The sequence below is a fragment of the Ictidomys tridecemlineatus genome, chromosome 6, assembly GCF_052094955.1.
Source record: "Ictidomys tridecemlineatus isolate mIctTri1 chromosome 6, mIctTri1.hap1, whole genome shotgun sequence".
NCBI classification, from domain to species: Eukaryota; Metazoa; Chordata; class Mammalia; order Rodentia; family Sciuridae; genus Ictidomys; species Ictidomys tridecemlineatus.
This window is the reverse complement of record NC_135482.1, coordinates 123,702,220-123,723,371: the sequence shown is the minus strand read 5'-3', so window position 1 is coordinate 123,723,371 and position 21,152 is coordinate 123,702,220. Positions and strand designations below refer to the sequence as shown.

At 36.5% G+C, this 21,152-nt stretch overlaps 1 protein-coding gene and 1 long non-coding RNA gene across 4 annotated transcripts in view; one reads left to right on the top strand and one right to left on the bottom strand.

Moving 5' to 3' along the window:
- LOC144365020 (uncharacterized) overlaps window positions 1–21,152 on the bottom strand; it is a 113,258-nt gene that overhangs the window by 8,487 nt on the left and 83,619 nt on the right. The gene's annotated exons all lie outside the window — the stretch shown is intronic.
- The window catches only part of Parp4 (poly(ADP-ribose) polymerase family member 4), an 89,569-nt gene that overhangs the window by 8,781 nt on the left and 59,636 nt on the right, over window positions 1–21,152 (top strand). For all 3 annotated transcript variants that reach the window (XM_078015728.1, XM_078015729.1, XM_078015731.1), the window contains exons 3-13: window positions 957–1,158; window positions 4,135–4,198; window positions 5,766–5,841; window positions 6,570–6,683; window positions 8,786–8,941; window positions 10,361–10,498; window positions 11,958–12,131; window positions 13,170–13,330; window positions 15,428–15,565; window positions 17,883–17,978; window positions 20,839–21,022. In XM_078015728.1, coding sequence (XP_077871854.1) covers window positions 957–1,158; window positions 4,135–4,198; window positions 5,766–5,841; window positions 6,570–6,683; window positions 8,786–8,941; window positions 10,361–10,498; window positions 11,958–12,131; window positions 13,170–13,330; window positions 15,428–15,565; window positions 17,883–17,978; window positions 20,839–21,022 — 1,503 coding nt within the window. The remainder of the gene's footprint in view (window positions 1–956; window positions 1,159–4,134; window positions 4,199–5,765; window positions 5,842–6,569; window positions 6,684–8,785; window positions 8,942–10,360; window positions 10,499–11,957; window positions 12,132–13,169; window positions 13,331–15,427; window positions 15,566–17,882; window positions 17,979–20,838; window positions 21,023–21,152) is intronic.

Below are 21,152 nucleotides of genomic sequence, written 5' to 3'. Positions count from 1 at the left end.
TTATAATAGGTATCTCTGAGGAAAGAAAGTTATATATTATTAGAATTTTTTAGATATGCTGCAAAGTGCACATACTATTGAAAATTAAATAAAATTATCAATTAACAAAATAAATAAATGACAAATATCTTTTGAATCTCCCTTTCCATTCCTAAGGAAATAATTAAACAAATGCACAAAGAGGTATACATGAGGTTGTTCATCTCAGCATTATATACAATAATGAAAATTTGAAAGCAACCTCTAGTGCTGGTTAATCAATTATGGCACATCTATATCCATACTCTTTAATAACTTTTGGTTTTTGGAGTGGGGAATGTAGCTTGGTTGTAGAGTGCTTGCCTAGGTCCTGTGTTTGATCCTCAAAATCACACACACACACACACACACACACACACACACACACACACACACGCCTGCTGACTGTTTTTAAAAATTTTTTTTAGTTGTAGATGGACACAGTATCTTTTTAAAAAATATATATTTATGTTTTAGTTATAGGCGGACATGGTGTCTTTATTTTACTCTACGTGGTGCTGAGGATTGAACCCAGTGCCTCATGCATGCTAGCTCTGAGCCACAATCCCAGCCACACAATATCTTTTTTTTTTTTAAAGAGAGAGAGAATTTTTTAATATTCATTTTTTAGTTTTTGGCAGACACCACATCTTTATTTTATTTTTATGTGGTGCTGAGGATCGAACCCAGGGCCTCACGTGTGTGAGGCAAGCACTTCTACCACTGAGCTACAACCCAGCCCTAAAAACCTGCTGATTTTTCAAACATTTTTATGTAACTATAAATTATATTATTTGCAAAATTTTTCAAGTTCTGAGGAAAAATATTACAGACATCATTAAAACAAGATTTTTGTAAGGGTGAAAACTGCAGAGACAAAAATGTACATAAATTTTGTTTTTACTAATACATAATGGATTAACTCTTTTTTTCTTTAGTGCACACATATAATCTTAGATAATGCTGATGTTCTTAGTCAGTATCAACTGAATGCCATCCGAAAGAACCATGTCCATATTACAAGCCCAGATTTTATATGGGACTCAGTCAAAGAAAGGAGACTCTTGGATGTGAAAAATTATGATCCTAGTAAGTCATGTGACATCAAACCACCTCCTGAGGAAAAGGCAAGCAGTTCTGGTAAGTATTTCATAGTAAGCATTTAATATTTTATATTAATATATTTAATTAATTATTAATATATTAATAAATTATATTTAATATTTTTAGATGCTATTGTAGGTCTTTGGTTTCTCAAAGAGATAGACAAAGGGGCTGGGGATTTAGCTCAATTAGTAGAGTGCTTTTCTTGAACACACAAGGCCATGGGTTCAATCCCCAGGAACACACACACACACACACACACACACACACACAAAAAAAAAAAAAAACAGCAAAGAGATAGAGAATTATCCAGAGAAACTATAAAAACAATTAGGCTTCTTATTACCTCAGAAAACAGTAGTGGAGGATGAAAGACTAATTTAGCAAGATAAATAGATTTCTCAGTATCCAGTCTAGTTTGTTCAGATTCAAAATGACTGCATAATTACTGATAATCTCAGAAAACTTGCAGTGTAATTTTAACTGAGAAGGGGAAAAGGCTTTTTGTTAAAAAGTTATCCCCACACCTTAATGACTGGAAATTTTATGATGAGCATAAAGAACTTTCTTACAAAAGATGATCTCCCCAAAGGAAACATATCTCATTTGTAAAATTAGATTTTATTTTGTAGTCTGGCCAAGAAGAAAGCTTTTGAATATAGAGAAATGCACATCTCATGAGTTACATCAAAAAATCAAGCAGTTCTGCTAAGAATGGTAGCCAGTGCCTGTAATTGCAGCTCCTCAGTGTGCTAAAGCAGGAGGATCACTTAAACCCAGAGACAAGCCTGGAAAGCATAGCAAGATTCTGTCTCAAAAACAAACCAGCCAGGTGAGATGGCACAAGCCTGTATTCCTAGCATCTTGAGGCTGAGGCAAGGAGAATTGAAAGTTCAAGGTCAGCCAAGGCAATTTAGCAAACCCTGTCTCAAAATCAAGAATAAAAAAGGGTGGTATAGCTCAGTGGTAGTGCATTCCTGGGTTCAATTCCCAGTATTGCAAACAAAATAAATAAAACAAAACAAATAAACAAAACCTCAAATCAGTCAGTTCTGATAAATGTTAATTTACAATAAACACATGAGCCAGGCATACTCCTGTCATCCCGGTGGCTCACAAATTCAAAGCCAGCCTCAGCAATTTAGCAGGCCCTAAGCAACTTAGCAAGAACCTGTCTCAAAACAAAAAATAACAAAGGGCTGGGGATGTAGCTCAGTGGTTAAGCATCCCTGGATTCAATCCCCACTACCTAAAAACAAAAAAAGAAAACAGATATATATTAGATATCACAATAAATGTTTTGGGCATTGAGGGTGTAGCTCAGTGGTAGAGTGTGTGCCTAACTTACATAAGACTGTGGGTTTAATCGCAGCAAAAAAACAAAACAAAATAATTTTGGCAGGGAAAAACCTCTTTAGACAAGCATTTTGTCCAGAAATGCTGCTACACTCACCAGTCTTTCTACTGTCTCAGAAAATGATAGCTAAAACAGAAATAGGGTAGGAAACTCCTTTTACAGTAAAAACATATCATTCAATATACATAATTATCTGTTTAGATTCAGAGTTACTATAAATTCACTAATGGATGATCTTTTTCATTCTTTTTCTTTTTTGAGACAGGGTCTTGCTGTGTGATCCTGGGTAACCTTGAACTCAGGGCTCAAGTGATCCTCACCCTCAGTCTCCTGAGTGGTTGAGACTACAGGAATGCATCACCATTCCTGACTGGGATTGGGAGTAGAGCTCAGTGGTAGAGCACTTACTTAGCATTCCTGAGGCCCTGGGTTCAATTCCTAGCAATGGGAAAAAAAATGTTATTCCTATTTATCATAGTTCTAAAGACAATGTTATGATTCCTCTATAAGAAAAATAAGAAGCAAAAATTCACATGAAGACCTTGAATTTCCCTATTGTAAACTAATACATTCCCAACCCCTTCATTTGTGCCATTATGACACTGGAAATCATTTTGATCTTGAAGTATATTAGAAATATATTTTGGGGGGCTCTCAGCAGTAGAGTGCTCATCTAGCACATGAGAGGTGCTAGGTTAATCCTCAGCACCACATAAAAATAAGTAAATAAAATAAAAGTATTGTGTCTAACTACAACTAAAAAAATATTTTAAAAAAAGAAATATATTTTGCCGCAGTCTGGCTGGGCACAATTCAGGAGCCACTTGTCAAAAGAAACTAACTTTATTTTTAGTACTACAAATGCCAAACAAAACAGCTCCTCAGGAAAAAACCCTCAGAGCCCAACTGCCACCACCAGCTTCCACAAGCCTCTCACCCCCACACCAGCCTCTCTACCTCCCACAATCCTCCTGCTCTTGAGGCCGATTGGCTGGGTTGTGTGGGTGGAGCCAAAGAAGTCCCCCAATGAGCAGCTCCGTGGAGAAGCCAATCAGATGTTGCTGGGGCCACTGTGAGCCAATCATCAGCTGGCAGTCTGAAGGGCAGGGAAACAGCCCAATGAACATCACCACAGAGGAGCCAATCAGCTAGATGTTGCTGGGGCCACTGTGAGCCAATCATCAGCTGGCAGTCTGAAGGGCAGGGAAACAGCCCAATGAACATCATCGCAGAGGAGCCAATCAGCTAGATGCTGCTGGGGCCGCTGTGAGCCAATCATCAGCTGGCAGTCTGAAGTTTGCTGGCAACTGGAAGTTTGCTGGGGCCCCTTTGGCTGTGGCTCTCAACAATATTTCTTAACTATGCTTTCCGGGATCCTCAGAAAAGTGCTATGTGAAAATTGCATGACTATCAGTGAGTTTCAATAATATAAATCATATTAGACCTCATATACCCACTATGTTTTCAGTATTTTACATGTTTCCCTTTTCCCCACTTGTATAGTTATAACTATATATATTTAAGGACAACTAAAAAATAGAATTTCATAGCAAGTATGCCCCATATATAAGAATCTTAACAGTTTCAGCAGTTAGGTTAATAGTTGATTACAATAAACCTTTGAGTAGTAAACAAATGTTTTGTTTTAATTCTAGAAGTGAAAACAGATGATCTATCCCTGGACAATTCCTTGGAGAAGAAAAATGTGGAAGACATTGAGTAAACCAAATATTTTGTAAACTTCAAGCATAGTATTGAAATACTACTTGTAGCCTTCTGTATTATTTTATATTCCTTATCTAACTCCTTAATAAGTTCATATTTGACTTTTTACTTCAACTTATATAGTGATAATTATTTTTATCTTCTCAGTATTATATAATATTTGATATAAGTATTAAGTTTACTGATTTAAAAAAAAAAGTCCTCAACTGGTAGTTAGATTAGCACAGCCTATTCAATATGTTACCTTTCTAAATAGCCTTTAGAATAAAAAATGGAAATAACAATGACCTTATTTAAGTGGAATACGTGGCTTCTTAAAGCATACTCAAAATAGCAGTGTTAATTAGCCATCACCTTTGGTTAGATTGTATGTATCAATAATAGTGTTAAAAGAGAACAAAATTTAAAGTGAAAAGTCTAGATGATAAGAATTTATTTTCTCATCCTTTATTTTAAAGAGGAGTTGACAGTGGTCCTGAGAGGAAAGATTCCATTGCTGAGGGTTAGAATGCCAACCAAATACAGTGGCCTATCTCCAGACTAGTCTTTTCTTCTCTACTTCTGGAGCATACCCCTGCCTTCCAGTGCAGGTGCATGCATTCCTCAACATCAGAGCTCAAGAATCACGCAGATGAAACCTGTCATCCCAACAATTCAGGAGACTGGGGCAAGATCATAAGTTCTAGACCAGCCTAGGCAATTTAGTAAGATCTTGTCCAAAATAGACCTTAAAAAGGTCTAGGGGTGTAGCTCAGTGGTAGAGCACCCTCAGGTTCAATTCTGAGCATCGGGGGGAAAATTGTGCAGAGAAAGATGGAAATGCTAATTACGCCAATTTGATTATTACATATTGTATACAAGTCTTGAATTATCATATAGTATCCCTAAAAATGCACCATTCCCTTTCCTCTTCCCCCCCTCCTCCTCCTCGTCGTCCTCTTCCTCCTCCTCTTTTTTTTTTTTTTTTTTTTAACTGAAGATTGCACTCAGGTCGCTTTACCACAACTTCAGTCCCTTTTATTTTTTTTATTTTGAGACAGTTTCACTAAGTTGCTTTAGGGCCTTTCTAAGTTGCTGAGGCTGGCTTTGAATTTGTGACCCTCCTGCCTAAGTCTCTTGAGTACAATTCCCTTTCATTGATCCACTGGTCTTCTATTTATTTATTGCTTTTTAAATTGGTGCATTACAAGTACACATAAAAGTAGAATTCATTGTGATGTATTCATATATTCATGTGATATAAATTGGTCAATTCATTCTGCAGTCATTCCTCTTACCCATTCCTCCTCACTTCTTCTCTGTCCCCTTCCTCTACCCCACTGTTCTCCTTTTCATTTTCATGATATTATCCTCCCACCTTTTTCTTCCCTTTTTTTCTTTTTAGCTTCCTATGATATTTTAACAATTTCTAGAATACCAAATTCTAGAATAACAATTTATAGAATACCAAAGAGTGCATTAGAGATTTGTATTTCATATAGAATTAGGACATTTATTTTAAATTTTTGTTTAACCTAAAAATCCATTTTAATATTAAAATTCTAATTTTTACAAATTTCAGGTTTTATGAAGAAAATGATGAAATTCCTTATTTTTCTCAAGATTTTGAAGTTGCAAAATATAACACATTAGAAAAAGTAAGAGTCTGATTTCTATTTAGAAAAAAGAAATTGCTTATCTTCTGAGTGACTTTACTATTCAGTTATTTTCTCATTGCTTTGAAAATTTTTTCACACCTCTGTGTACCATATATTCCCAAATATGTGAGTTGTTTTTTTTACCCATCCAAAAAAAAAAGAATGTTTAAAAATTTTAGTGTTTTATTATAAAAGTAATGCATGCTCATACTACAGATTTTAAGAATATAAAATATTAATAATGGCCTTAAAAATAAAAGTCCTCCTTTATGTCATTAATACTTTCCAAGGCTAGATTGATACCAGGTATTTATGCTATATTGAATTGCTGTTCCTTTTATATTTAAAAGAAAAAAAATTGACAAAATCACACAAATGAAAATCAATACTTGCCTTCAAATTAATACATCTGTTTTTTTTTTTTAGATATCTTAGTAAAATATAAATTGAAAGTAACATTCCCCCCTGTGGTAAGGAAAATATGAAGAGTGGTGTAGTATAAACTATGTAGAAAAAAATAGAAGAGGAAATAATATTAATAGTGATTTTATCTCTATAGTTAGATTTCAGATGATTTTTATTTTTTTCTTGATTCTTTTCTGTACTTTTCTAAATTACATCTCTAACTGAGCATGTATTATATCATAATTTTAATCAACATTTTCATATGTGGTATGTGGCTGCTTGTTTCTCTAGGGCAGTTTCTGAAAGTGTGCCCTGTTTTCCAGGTAGGAGTGGATGGAGGCCAAGAAACAGCTGTGGTGGAGCTGCAGTGCACCCTGGAGCCTGGAGATTGTCCTTTTATGGTATCTGCACATTTCCTCCTGGCTGATGGTGTGCAGGTAAAATTCTTTATGTTGATTCCTAACTAGTTTCCTTGAAACTCATTAAGAAACCAGCCAGCTGCTAAACTTTTTCTGCTTAAAAAGAGCTTCTCTTCAGAAGAGGATTTTCCAGCTTGCCTGTCTTGATAAAAGCATTTATCCCAAAATTCTGTTAAATTCCATCACTATAAAAAAATACCTGAGATAATTAACTTATGAAAAGGTTGGGATGTAGCTCAGTGATAGAGTGCCTGCCTAGTATCATAAAGCCCTGAGTTCAATCCCAAACACTGTGCGCTCTCTCTCTCTCTCTCTCTCTCTCTCTCTCTCTCTCTCTCTCTCTCTCTCTCTCACACACACACACACACACACACACACACACAGTTATTTTGGCTCACAGTTCTGGAGATTCCAGTCCATAATATATGGACCCTGTTGCTTTGGGCCTGTGGTGAGGCAGCACATCTTGGCAGGAGAGTGTGGCAGAGCACAAATGTTCGCCTTATGACCAAGAAGCAATAAAGGAAAGGAAGAGACCAGGGTTCTACAATCTCTTTTCAAGAACTCCCTCAGTTACCTAAGGACCTCCTATTAGGCTCCATCCTATTAACTTCCCACTACTCTGAGGACCAAACCTTTATACATGGGCTTTTGAAGGACATTCAAGATCCAAACTGTAGCATCTACCTTTTTAAATGGAGTGATTTGAACACACACTTCTTTTTTGCAAGTTTCAGAGGTGTCCTGCAGCCACCTATCTGGGAAGATAGCTTACCAGTGTCATGCGTAGTGTGACTTCCCTCTGGGGTTGCACACCCCCAGTCAGACTTGCCCAGTACCTATGATGACACCAGGACTCCCATGTGAGGCAAACTCTTCTGTGTTCTCTGGGGTTAATGTTAGGATAACTCGTCACAACGGGGCAGGGATTTCTCTTCTTTTTTAGGGGGTGGTATCGGGGATTGAACTCAGGGACACTCGGCCACTGAGCTACATCCCCAGCCATATTATGTATTTTATTTAGAGACAGGGTTTCACTGAGTTGCTTAGCCCCTTGCTTTTGCTGAGGCTATCTTTGAACACTCGATTCTCCTACCTCAGCCTCCTGAGCCACTGGGATTAGTGTGTGTCACTGTGCCCAGCAAGGGGCAGGGGTTTCTAAGAAAAGCAGAAAAATGCCATGTTTATAGGCAGTTAAGAATGAGGGCAGAATCTGTGCCCTTCCTAAGGATCCCTTGTTCTGAGCCTTTAACATTTGTTTATACAACCTAATAGCTTCTCTGATTTTTTCCTTGCTGCAAACTATCATTACATTTTCACTATATTTCTGTCACTAACAAGATTCCTTCATGAGGTATTTTTTTCTTTCCTTCTCCCAATTTATATTTCTCATTTTTAAAAAGCTGGAAAGTCACACTTGAAGGTTCATTGGAATAGTAAGTATGTAAAACAAGAGTCTACAGACTTTGAATGAGTGCTTAATTAAAAGAATCCAATGGGTCCCTTCTCTCTGTTGTGCCTGCTCAGGCTTTTTTCTCCCTTACCTCCAGGTTTTAGGCTGTTTGGTGAAAAACAAAAGATAAGATTTAAGTAATTCTTTCAGAAAAAGAGTTTTTAAATTCCTTAATGGCAGGGACATAAATTAAAAAAAAAAGATGGTGTGTTAATGGAATATTATTCAGCATTGAAAGAGAATAAAATCATAGCATTTTCAGGTAAATAGATGGAGTTGGAGATTATAATGCTAAGCGAAGTAAGCCAAAACCAAAAAAACAAATGCGGAATGTTTTCTCTGATATAAGGATGTTGATTCATGAGGGGGTTGGGGGTTGGGATTAGACAGACACTAGATAGGACAAAGGAGTGGGAGGAGAAGGGAGGGGGTATGGGGGTAGGAAAGATGGTGGAATGAGATGGACATCATTACCCTAAGTACATGTATGAAGACATGAATGATGTGACTCTACTTTGTGTACAACCAGAGATATGAAACATTGTGCTCTATATGTGTAATATGAATTGTAATGTGTTCTGTCATATACAAGTTAGAATTAAAATACTAATAAAAAAATGGGTGTGTTAATAAGTTACTGTACCTTTGCTATCTACTTAATTCACAGACTAGAAGACACTATAAAGACACTGTAAAGAAAACCTCTGCAGATGCAAGTGAATATTATGAAAATTACATCGAAGAGCTAAAGAATCAAGGATTTCTGCTCAGAGAACATTTTACACCTGAAGCAACTCAATTAGCATCTGAAAAACTGCAAGCAGTAAGACTGAATGATACTTTTTTAATGTTATTGATTGGATCGTGTATGCAGAAAATGAGGGGATTACACCCAGGATTTTGTGCATGCTAGCCAAGCACTTTATCACTGAGCTATATCCCCAGCCTGATTTAATATTTTTAATATGAAATGTTTTCTTTATTGTGAATAAACTGGCAGGAGCAAAGATGAAGGATGAAGATTTAAGAAAAGGAATGGTCAGTTCACAGAAAGGCACAAAATCTGATGGGCGGGGCTGGGGATGTGGCTCAAGCGGAAATGCGCTCACCTGGCATGCGCGGGGCACTGGGCTCAATCCTCAGCACCACATAAAAATAAAATAAAGATGTTATGTCCACCGAAAACTGAAAAATAAATATTAAAAAATCTCTCTCTCTCTCTCTCTCTCTCTCTCTCTCTCTCTCTCTCTCTCCCTCCCTCCCTCTCCCCCTCCCTCCCCCCCCCTCTCTCTCTCTTAAAAATAAGCTGATGGGGAAATGAGTTCCAGGACAAGCCATGAGATTGATTGCTTGCTTCATACTTATTTCAACAATGAACCCTCATGGCTTTTAAAAGATTTATTTCTAGCCTAAACTATGAGTCAAGGACCCTTAAACCTGACTACATAGGGGATATTTGTTTGTTTTCTTGTTTTGTGATACTGGGAATTGAACCTTGAGGTGCTCTACTGCTGAGCTACATCCTCAGTCCCCCAATTTCTCTTTTCTTTTTTGAGACAAGGTCTTGCTAAGTTGCTGGCCTCAAACTTGTGGTCCACTTGATTCAGCCTCCCAAGTTACTTAGTATTGCATGCCACTGACAAACCCAAAGCTTATAGTATAAAGGGAAAGATACAAGGAAAAATAAAATGGGAAGAAAGAGATGGGGATGAGGACAGACTCACAGAAGAACACATGGAGGAGATGGAGAGAGGGGACTTGGAGTATAAGCATTACCTGGTGTCTTTGTCTGTTATCACAAAAAAACCTGAATTGGGTACTTTATAGATAAAGAGGTGTATTTGGCTTACAATTCTGGTGGCCAGAAGGTTCAAACAGTGTGACATCAGCATCCTGGCAAGGGACCCCTTGGTTACATCACAGCTTGGTAGAAAAGTAGAAAGGAAAACAGGACTCCTTTCCCTGAGAAAATTAAAAATCTCTACTTGCCCTTGAATACAATCACCTCCCACCAGGCCCCACCTCCTAAAATTTCCACCACCTCAACACTGTAACTGGGGACTAGGTTTTCAGCACATCAGCTTTCATGGAAACATGCTCAAACCATAACATCTGGCTGAGCATGCTCAATTATTTCTTCTAACACCTTTGTCAGCTTTGTTAGTTTTTTGCCTTTTGTCTTGTTTTGGGGTCCAGGAATTGAACTCTGAGCCCCATTCCCTTTGTTATTTTGTTGTTGCAGTTGCTTTTGGAGGAGACTATTAGTTCAAGCACCCTGAGCCAGGAGGTGAGTGATTTGGTGGAGATGATTTGGGCAGAAGCTCTGGGCCATCTGGAACACACACTTCTCAAGCCAGTGAACAGGATTAGCCTCAATGATGTAAGTAAAGTATGTTTTTGAAACAGAACATGATGAACCGGCTTTCTGGTTTCTTAGTTTAAATGATCACCCTCAAATTTTGTGCTAATGGCATGCTCGGGGCTCTGAGTTCGATCCACAGAACCACATAAAAATAAAATAAAGATGTTGTGTCTGCCGAGAACTAAAAAATAAATATTGAAAAATTCTCTCTCTCTCTCTTTGAATAAAGTCTGTCTTTAAAAACAAATTTGTGTGCTGATTAGATTGTTCTGGAATTCATTCCTGGCTGTTCTTTCTTCATATTCTGAGGAAAGGGAATGCTAAGAGAAGCACTAAGCTTCCCAGGAAACCAGACATCCCTGTCTGTACAGTTTCAGGCTATTGGTGCTGGCTAATTAAGGAGCCTGATCCTTTGTGCCAAGAGATTTATAGCAGGCTGAGGCATTTGGAAAGTCTTGGCCTCCAGTTAGATGCCTCAACCCCCACCTTTTGACTGTCTTAGGAAAAGCAAGCATGCTCCCAAAACAAACAGAAAATGTAAATATCTTCTTGATTATATGTAATTGAAATTCAAAGAACAATGAAATAAGATATCCCCAATGGTGCAACTTGTGTAACTGTGTTCTTATATGAAAATAATACAGATATTCCCATGTGGAATTGAACTAATTTATTTTAGAGAGAAAAGAGTTTCCTGGGATAAAGTTGATAATGCTCTTGTATAATTAGGAATGTGATCTGGTGGGTTTTGTTCCTGGTTTTATGCTGACATCTTTCAACATTTCTCAAATGAAAAGCAAGTCTCCCACAGTTGTATTAGTATTCCTATCTATATGTACATATGTGAATACATGTGCATATAGATATAGAAATACAAGACTCTGGTTCTTTCTTCTAGTTAGGCTGAGTCAAGTTTTGGAAGAGTCCCCATAACATCATTGTCACAACTGAGTTACACATTGAGTTAGCATTTGTTTTATGGTGACAGAGTTAGCTTTCCATCACCTCAGTGAAATATCTGAGATAATTGACTTATAAAGAGAAAATGTTTCTTTTGGCTATTTCAGTCCATGATTGATTGTCCCTTCATTTGGATTTATGGTGAGGTAGCACATCATGTCAGGAATTCCTATCAAAGCAAAACCACTTACCTCATGTCCAGAATGCAGAAAAGAACGAGGAAGATGCTGGGGTCATACAATCCCTTTCAAAGGCATTTCCCTAATAACTTAAACACTTCCCACTAAGCCCCCATCTCTTTAAGATTTCACTGTCTCTCAATAACACCTCCTAGGAACAAAGCTTTAACACCTGGGCCTTTGAGGGACATTTAAGATCCAAATTAACAGCAGCTGTCCAGTAGAAAACTGATAGTGGTAATGTGTTCAAGTATTACTTTAGATATTTTTTATGTTCCCTCACTTCTATGATTATCAAGATTTAATTTTAATAAGTATATATTACTTTCTATTTATAGGTGAGCAAGGCAGAGGGTATCCTCCTTCTAGTAAAGACAGCACTGAAAAATGGAGAAACAGCAGAACAATTGCAAAAGATGATGACTGAGTTCTACAGATTAATACCTCACAAACATCCAGTCACTGAAGAAGTTAACCTGAGACTACTAACTAAGAAAGAGGATCTCTGTCAGGTAAACCTCCGAAATAAACTATTTAAAATATGTTGGGGAAAAAAAATAAAATAAAATGTGCTAGGGGAACTTCTTTAAAAATATGATGATTAAGCCTGGCGTGGTGGCTCACGCCTGTAATCCCAGTGGCTGGGAAGCTGGAGGCAGGAGGCACTAAGCAACTCAGTGGTAGAAATTTGTCAGCTCCATTATGATCTTCTGGGACTACTATTAAGTGGTCCATCATTGAATGAAACATCATTATGTACGACTACACAGCACTTGCATTTGGAACACAAAATGAATTTTTAAAACAGCATTGGACTTGAAGTCTAATGATCTGGGATTCCCTTTAATGACTGTCACCTTCTTGCTGTGGGATCTTTTTCTTTTCTGATGGTACTGGGGATTGAACCTTGCGGCACTCTACCTCTGAGCTACACCCCCATCCCTTTTATTTTTATTTTGAGAGAAGGCCTTGCTAAATTGCCCAGGATGGTCTTAAACTCATGATCCTCCTACCTAAGCATCCTAAACTGGGATTGCAGGCATGCACCACCACACCCAGCTTCCCTTTGAGATCTCTAATAACTGATTTAACTTCTCAGAGCCTCGAGTTCCTCATCTATACAATGAGGACAACTATCTCAGTGATGTAATGAGGACTAAATTAATAATGTATCTAAAACAACTTATTAACAATGACGTTATATTAATGTATATTTACATTTTATTATCAGTAAGGCAATTTTATTAATTTTCACTTTATTTTATATATTTTTGAAATGGGGTCTTGCTGTGTTGCTCAGGCTTACCTTGAACTCCTTCTGGGCTCAAGTGATCTTCCTTCCTCAGCATTCCTAGTAGCTGGGACTATAGATGTGCACCACCATAACTGACTTTTATTAACTGTAATACACTACTAACAGTGAATATTAATGAAAAGCTTTGGGGAGAAAATTGATTTTCCCCAATCTTTTTGACAAAGTGTTGATGTAATATAAATACTAACTTTGATATCTGGTGATTCTTATATCTGTGTGTCATTTCTGCCTATAGCTAATAAGAGACATGGTTAATGTCTGTGAAACTCATTTGTCCAAACCCAACCCACCTTGTCTTGCCAAATACCGAGCTCTGAGATGTAAGATTGAATATGTTGAACCAAATACTGAAGAATTTTCCTGGGTTAGAAAAGAGATATTACAGAATAATCACAGGTAAGCATGAAGGACTATCTTTGGATTTTTGTGTATGTACGTGTGGTCCTGGGAATCCAATCCAGAGCCTTGCTCATGGCAGGCAAGTGCTGCATCATTGAGCTACACACCCAGTCTGTATTTTGCTATTTGGGGATCTATTTATGATGTAATACTCTTTGAGAGTCTGTTAATGAGCTGATCAGGATAACTACCTAGAGGATTTAATCCTTAGTAACAAGATAGCTATAGTGTGATGATAGATTACTTTCTTCTGTATTTATTTATGTTTTTTACATAAATATTTATTTAATTCACCAAAAAACTTCTGGTTTCTTTTTTCTTCTTTCTTTCTTTCTTTCTTCTCTTTTTAAATATGAGTACAGATTCACAGGAAGTTGTGAAAATAATATAGAAACTTCTGAGTCCCTCACCCAGTTTTCCCTATGGTTGCATCTTATATAATTATAGTACAATGTCAAAACCAGGAAATTAATATTAGTACAATATGTATAAATAAATACTCATAATTTTTTAAAAATTATTGTCCGGGACAGCCCAGTTTAAAAAAAAAAAAAGAAAATGATGACAAGGAAGCAGAAACAGAGAATATGCAAGGCACCAAGGAAATATAAACTTTAAAGGCATGCCCCCAGTGACATTCTTCCTCTGTCATGCCCTGTCTGCCTACTTTATCACCCAGTTAGTTCAGCATTATTAATCCATTAAATGAATTAATTCACTGATTAGTTTACAACTCTTATTATCTAATCATTATACCTCTCAACATTCCTATATTGACTCAGAATGTTTGGGGGACACCTCATATCCAAACCATAACACACACCAGGATCCATTGCAGACTCACCTTGTCCCTCATTTCCATATCATCACATTCTCTCCATTCTGTCTCCAAAGTGTCTTTTATCCATTAGCTTGTTTTCATTTACTCTGTACCATCTTTGGTCTAGATCACATTATACTATCCACTCTGTTGCCACACCCTTCCAGATGTTATTTCCCAATTTTTTTTTTTTTGTACCAGGGATTGAACCCAGGGACACTTAATCACTGAGCCAACATCTCCAGCCCTTTATTTATTTATTTTTTTAATTTTGAGACAGAGTCTTGCTAAATTGCTTAGGGCCTCACTAAGTTGCTGAGGCTGACTTTAAACTTGCAATCCTCCTGCCTCAGCCTCCCACATCTCTAATATTACAGGTGTGCAGCACCACACCTGTCTTCTATTCTTTTCTACTCTTAAACCATCCACCCATTTTCCTATAACAATGCAGTTAGATCTTAAAATACACATTGTATTATGTCATATTCCAATAAATGTCATCTCCAATGGGTAACTTTTCTAATTATTCTTTCTCTAAATCTGATTGCTTTCTTTAGTCACTTGTTAAATAAGGTATTTGGTAACACTTAATCTTTGTCTCTCTAATTAAAATGTAAACTCTGTGAAGCCAGAGACCATATTATCTTATTTTCAATACCTGGAAGAATATTATTCTTTCTTTTAGGCACTGGAAATAATATTCATCACAGATTATGTTTATTAAATGAGTGAATGTTTTCATAGAAAACAGATTACATGGGTTCATTCATTCATGTATTCATGTACATATACACCTATGTATATGTACATGAATGAAACTATATATACTGTATATTGTTTAATTGAAAAAATTTGGGATCATACTGTCATAAAGTTTTGTGATCTTTTAGATTTTCTACTTTATTATAGGGACATTTTTCCAGCTGCTACACGTCCTTGTTGGCTGGTAGTTTTGGGAACTTTCCCAGGACCCAGTCATTTCTTTTTCTGGCTAGAATCTGTCATGGCTCAATAAACCCTTTTATTCTGGAAGAAAAATATGTATTTTTCTGTAAACTTTGCAACATATCGTTATCTATTTTCTAAGAATGTGATTTTATAATGGCTGCATAGTATTTCCAAAATATGTTGTGTTGTGATTCATTAAATCAATTCCTTGACAATGGATATTTGAGTTGTTTCAGGATTTCTTCAGTTAATAATGATTTTTTGTGTGTTTTGCTTTTTTTTTATACAATTGTGTGATCTCAAGGTTTTTCTTTTAATTCTTACAGTAAAAGTTCAGTAGATATCTTGCAGATATTTAGAGTTGGCAGAGTGAATGAAGCCACAGAATTTTTGAGCAAACTTGGCAACGTGAGGTCCTTGTTGCATGGATCTCCTGTACAAAACATTGTAGGAATCTTGTCCAGGTAAGGGTACACCATCTTTATTTTTCAAAAATTTCAGACTGACAAATGTGAAGTGTTTTACTTCCTTTTCTACTTTTTTCTAGCTATATGGGTCTTTGATTCCCAGCTCCAACAAAATAAATAAACTATGTGGATCTTTAAAGTTAAAAGCACGGACAGGTGCAGTGGTACACTCCTGTAATCCTAGTGGCTCAAAGGCAGAGGCAGGAAGATCACAAGTTCAAAGCCAGTCTCAGCAAGTTAGTGAGGTGCTAAGTAACTCTGAGACCCTGTCTCTAATAAAATACAAAATAGGACTAGGGATGTGGCTCAGTGGTTAAGTGCACCTGAGTTCAATCCCTGGTACCCAAATAAGTAAGTAAATAAATAAATAAAATTAATTGAATCATTTTCTTGACAATGGATATTTGAGTTGTTTTCAGGATTTCTTCAGTTAATAATGATTTTTTTGTTTTGTTTTGCTTTTTTTAAAATATAATTTTGTAATCTCAAGGTTTTTCTTTTAATTCTTACAATAAAAGTTCAGTAGATATCTAGCAGATATTTAGAGTTGGCAGAGTAAATAAATAAATAAAGTTAAAAACAGCAAACTTACTATATTCTAGAGAAACATTAAACACTTAATAATTAAGTATGTAATTTAAATTATGTATTTAAAGAAATGTGTTAGAAAGGTATGTGTTGCTCCCTCAAGATCACATCATATGAGGAAAAATAATTCTACATCCCCTAACTTTTCCATGTGTATCAAGTCTCAGTATAGCCCAATACTTAAAAAAAGAAGAAGGTCTAGAAATTAGAGTGCCGAGATAGTGTGAATTATTGATCCAAAGCATAACTCTAATTTTCTATTTTCTTTGAATAACCACTTAATATTAGGGCTGAAACTGAAGTTATAGGGGCAAGGAGAATTATGAGTAGATTTAGATCTTTTAATTAAGTACTTAAGAAGAAACTTAAGGACTACAGATGTATCTCAGAGATAGAGTATGTGCCAAGAATATACAAGGCCCTGGGTTTGATTCCATAGAACTGCAAAAAAAAAAAAAAACTAAATTAAAAAATTGAAGAATTTAAAAAATGTTAGTCTTTGTACATCTAGTAATATATGACAGCAAATTCCACCATTATGTATAGTTATAATGTGCCAATTAAAAATATGGGGAAAAAAATCATCTGAGTAGAAATAGCCTTTCTATACAGGACCCAAAACCAAAAGCTATTTTATAAAATTAATTCAATTTCCTAATATATAGTTCAATAGATGTATATATAATGAAAGACAGAAGTCTTCCTTTACCTTCCTTTGTAGAGATAACTATGGTTTAACTTTCATTACAGAGGATTCTCTGAATATGTAAGTCCAGAAGCAAGGGAAAGAGGCAGCTGGCACTTTACACTGGAGACCCACCTGGAGGAAGCAGGAGCTGTAGCTAGCAGCCCAGCACTGATCAAGATAGTGATGAGAAACCAGCCATAGCTTGTGACAGTTTAATGGCATGGGGAACTCCTCTGGGGAATTACAGTCACCCCTTTGTATCCTCAGGAAATTACTTTTAGGACCCTTTTAGATACCAAAATCTTAGGATGCTAAAGGGCCCTGTATAAAATGACATATTTGTGTAGCACCTATGTAACTCCTCCTATATACTTTAAATCAGATGACATGTCAAACATAATATAAGTGTTATGTTTTAAAAATATTTTTTAGTTGTAGATGGACTTATGTAGTGCTGAAGATTGAACCTAGTGCTTCACACCTGCAAGGCAAGCACTCTACTACTGAGCTATAGCCAGAGCCCTATAAATGTTATATTAATTGATGTACTAGCCAGGCACAGTGGTACATGTCTATAATCCCAGCAACTCGGGAGGCTAAGGCAGGAGAATCATGAGTTCAAAGCTAGTCTCAGCAAAAGTGAGGAACTAAGCAACTTAGACCCTGTCTCTAAATAAAATACAAAATAGGTCTGGAAATATGGCTTAATGGTCGAGTTCCCCCAAGTTCAATCCCCAGTACCAATAAATAAATAAATAGATAGATAGATAAATAAATAAATGGTCATTGTACTATACTGTTTAAGGAATAATGACAAGAAGAAAAGCCTGCTCATGTTCAGTCAGATTAAATTATATTTTTTTCAGAATATTTTCAATCTGTGGCTGGTTGATCTGTCGATATAAAGGGCAAACTATACTTTTCCATTTTTAAAAAATGCATGTCATGTTTTTTAATTAGTACCTATCTCTGCTGAATTGATGAAGGTATAATAAATTTTTTTTCTAGTAAGTCATTATAATGAGCTTTCCTTTTCAGAGGGTTACTTTTACCCAAAGTAGTTGAAGATCATGGTGTGCAAAGAACAGACATTGGAAATCTTGGCAGTGGGATTTATTTCAGTGATTCTCTCAGGTTAGTATGCTCTATCCTGAATCGTGTAACTCACTCTCATTCCCCAGGAATCTTTTCACCCACAAAACCAAGCATTGAAAACAACCAGTTTTTTCAGTGTAATGTAGAAGCAAGGTTTTTATGATAAATGTTTGAGGAAATTATATCTGAAATAATCTTAGTGATTTTTACTCTCCAAAGAGTTTTTACATATATTTTCTCACTGAATCCTCACAATAGTGCCTTGGAGTAACTCTTCTTATTATCCTGTAACAGATGAGGAGATCACATAGGAGATCTTGCCACAGGACATGCAGCTAAAATAGGATGCAGGCAGGACACTGTTAGGTCGATGGTGGTGACTTGGTGGTGACTTAGTGGTGACTTAGAACAAAGCAGCACGCGCAGGAAAGGAACATCAATCAGGTGCCAGTGGAAATGCCTGTCCATCAGCCAGATCTCCTGACTAACGCCTGTCAATCAGCATGACCCCCTGGCCAATTCTGGAGTTCAGCCAACTCCCCTGACCAACTCCAATGGGACAAAGGACCCTAAAAACACCGTTTCCTGTCCCAAGCCCTTCCCTTCCTGCCGTGAGCCCCATAAAAGTCCAGTCCGGTCGAGCTTCCACTCAGTTTCTCCTCAGACCCTTCTCCTGTCCATTCTGTGGGTCTGATCGAATTCCGCCAGGGAGTGATATCTCAATAAAGCCTCCTTCGGCGGCATTTTTAAATCTGCCTCCTTTGGTTGATGCCCACCTTGCCTGATCTGACAGACACTTCCTTTCTAGTCTCTTTCCTCAGAGCAGGCAATCTTTATATCTGAAGCTCCTGACCTCCTCTCATTCTTAAGCTGAGCAATCACTATATGGAGCTTCTCAGTATTATTCTTTAAACATTTATATTATAAATTTGCATATATACAGTATTACAAAGTAATATTTTTTTAGATGTTACCATGTTTTTCTGGGCATTTCATTGATTTAACAAAATTGAAGTCCTCAGTGACTTTCAGTAGAATGGCTTCAGTGAGGAAGTCTAAATAAAGAAGTCTAATACTCTTATCCCCCTGCCTTAGACATGTAATGATTTGTGTGTATATGTGTTCTTTCTCCTATTTAAAAAGAATTATTTTGAATAGAATAAATTGCAGTGGGTAGAGGAATGGTCAGTTGATAGGTGAAAACAGATGGCCATTGGACTCATCTGTCAAGAAGGTGGTGAGAAGGAAGGAGATAGTGAGAGAGCAAAGCAAAGGTCAGGTTTGATGGGCATGTTCGTAAATTACAAGGGAAAGTGCCCACAGAAGTGGAGAAGTTCATAGGAAGAGTGGGGAAAACTGTTTTTGTTTGTTTGTTTGTTTGTTTGTTTTTTAGTACAAGTCTTAGGAAGTAGAACAAAGAAGAGTCCTCCAGCAATACTGACAGTTTGGTCTTGCTCTTTTTAAAAAAAAAAAAAAAAAAAAGTTGTGTCCTGTTCTGTTGGAATGGTTCAACATTGCTGAATCTAAAATCTGAAATGCTCCAAAAAGCAAAGTTTTTTGAGAATCAACACGATGCCACAAATAAAAAATTCTATACCTTATGTCATGTGATGAGTCAAAATGTTAGAGCACTAAAAATACATAAATCACCTGTAATCCCAGCAGCTTGGGAAGTTGAGGAAGAAGAATCGAAGGTTCGAGGCTAGCCTCAGCAATTTAACAAGACCTTGCCTCAAAGTAAAAAATAACAAGGCTGGGAGTGTAGTTCAGTGGCAGAGCACCTGGATTCAATCCCTAGTATCCCCCCAAAATGGTGTGTCCTGAAGTTTTATTGCCCCCAAATACATCCTAGTCTGTATTTCTAATAGTAAGCCTTATTTTATTAATTCCCAAAGGGAAACAGAATCAATCTCTCTTTCAGGTGTCTTTTGAAATTTTTATGTCTCATTTAATCAGAGGCATTCTGAGAATACAAGAAGGCATTGGAAGGATACAATGTCTGTCTTTCCCTTTGACCAGTTTTTATTCACTTAGTATTTAATGTTCTTTCTGAGTTTTAGTGTGGATAATTCAGTCTAATCTTTCCTAATTAATAAGGTGAAGTTTTTTCTTCTTATTCACCAGTCTGGCATTTATTATAGTAGAATGTGTATATTTTGTGGCTAGCAAAGATTTGGAGGAACAATAAAATTCGTTCTCTCACTTGGAACAAAGTACTTTGAGCACTACGTGGCATAACTAAGGATAATATACATATTTGTTACATTATACTTTTAAATAAATAAGTGCACAATAAAGTTCTAACTTGAATCTTTGAAGAGATAACAATAAAATTCGGAGTAGTCTATCAGGAAAGTTTTTTCAACAACACAGGTTGAATATTGTTTATTGGAGATGCTTGGGACCAGAAGTGTTTTTTTCTTAATTTTTTTTTTTTTTTTAGTTTTTGATGGACCTTTATTTTATTTATTTATTTTTATGTGGTGCTGAGGCTCGAATCCAAGTACTCCACCACTGAGCTACAACTCCAGCCCCAGAAGTGTTTTGAATTTTTTTTTCTGATTTGGGGATATGTGCACATTTATAATGAGATGTCTTAGAAATGGTACCCAAGCCTAAACATGGATTACATATGTGTATCTTGTACACATAGCCCAAAGGTAATTCTATGTATTTTTAGTGCTCTAACATTTTGACTCATCACATGACATAAGGTATAGAATTTTCTATTTGTGGCATCATGTTAAATTCTCAGAAAGCTTTGATTTTTAGAGCATTTCAGATTTTAGATTCATGTTTTTGGATTAGGGATGCCCAACCTCTACTTTCTGTTTATGCAAAGTGTTGTTGATATTTAGCTCTAAATTATAAATATATGCTTATTTCCTTTTACATGCAGCACAAGCATAAAATACTCACACCCAGGAGAGGTAGATGGCTCCAGACTCCTGGTCATCTGTGATGTAGCCCTTGGAAAATGTATGGACTTATTCAAGAAGGACTTTTCCTTAACAGAAGCACCACCTGGCTATGACAGCGTGCATGGAGTTTCAGACACAGCCTCTATCCCCACAGATTTTAAGGTATTTTTATTCAAGAAACAGGCAGGGTTGGAGGTATAGCTCACTTGTATAGTACTGGTCTAATGTGTGAGGCCCTGGGTTCAATCCCCAGCCCAGCAAAAAATAAACACAAAGCCCCAAAACAATCAAA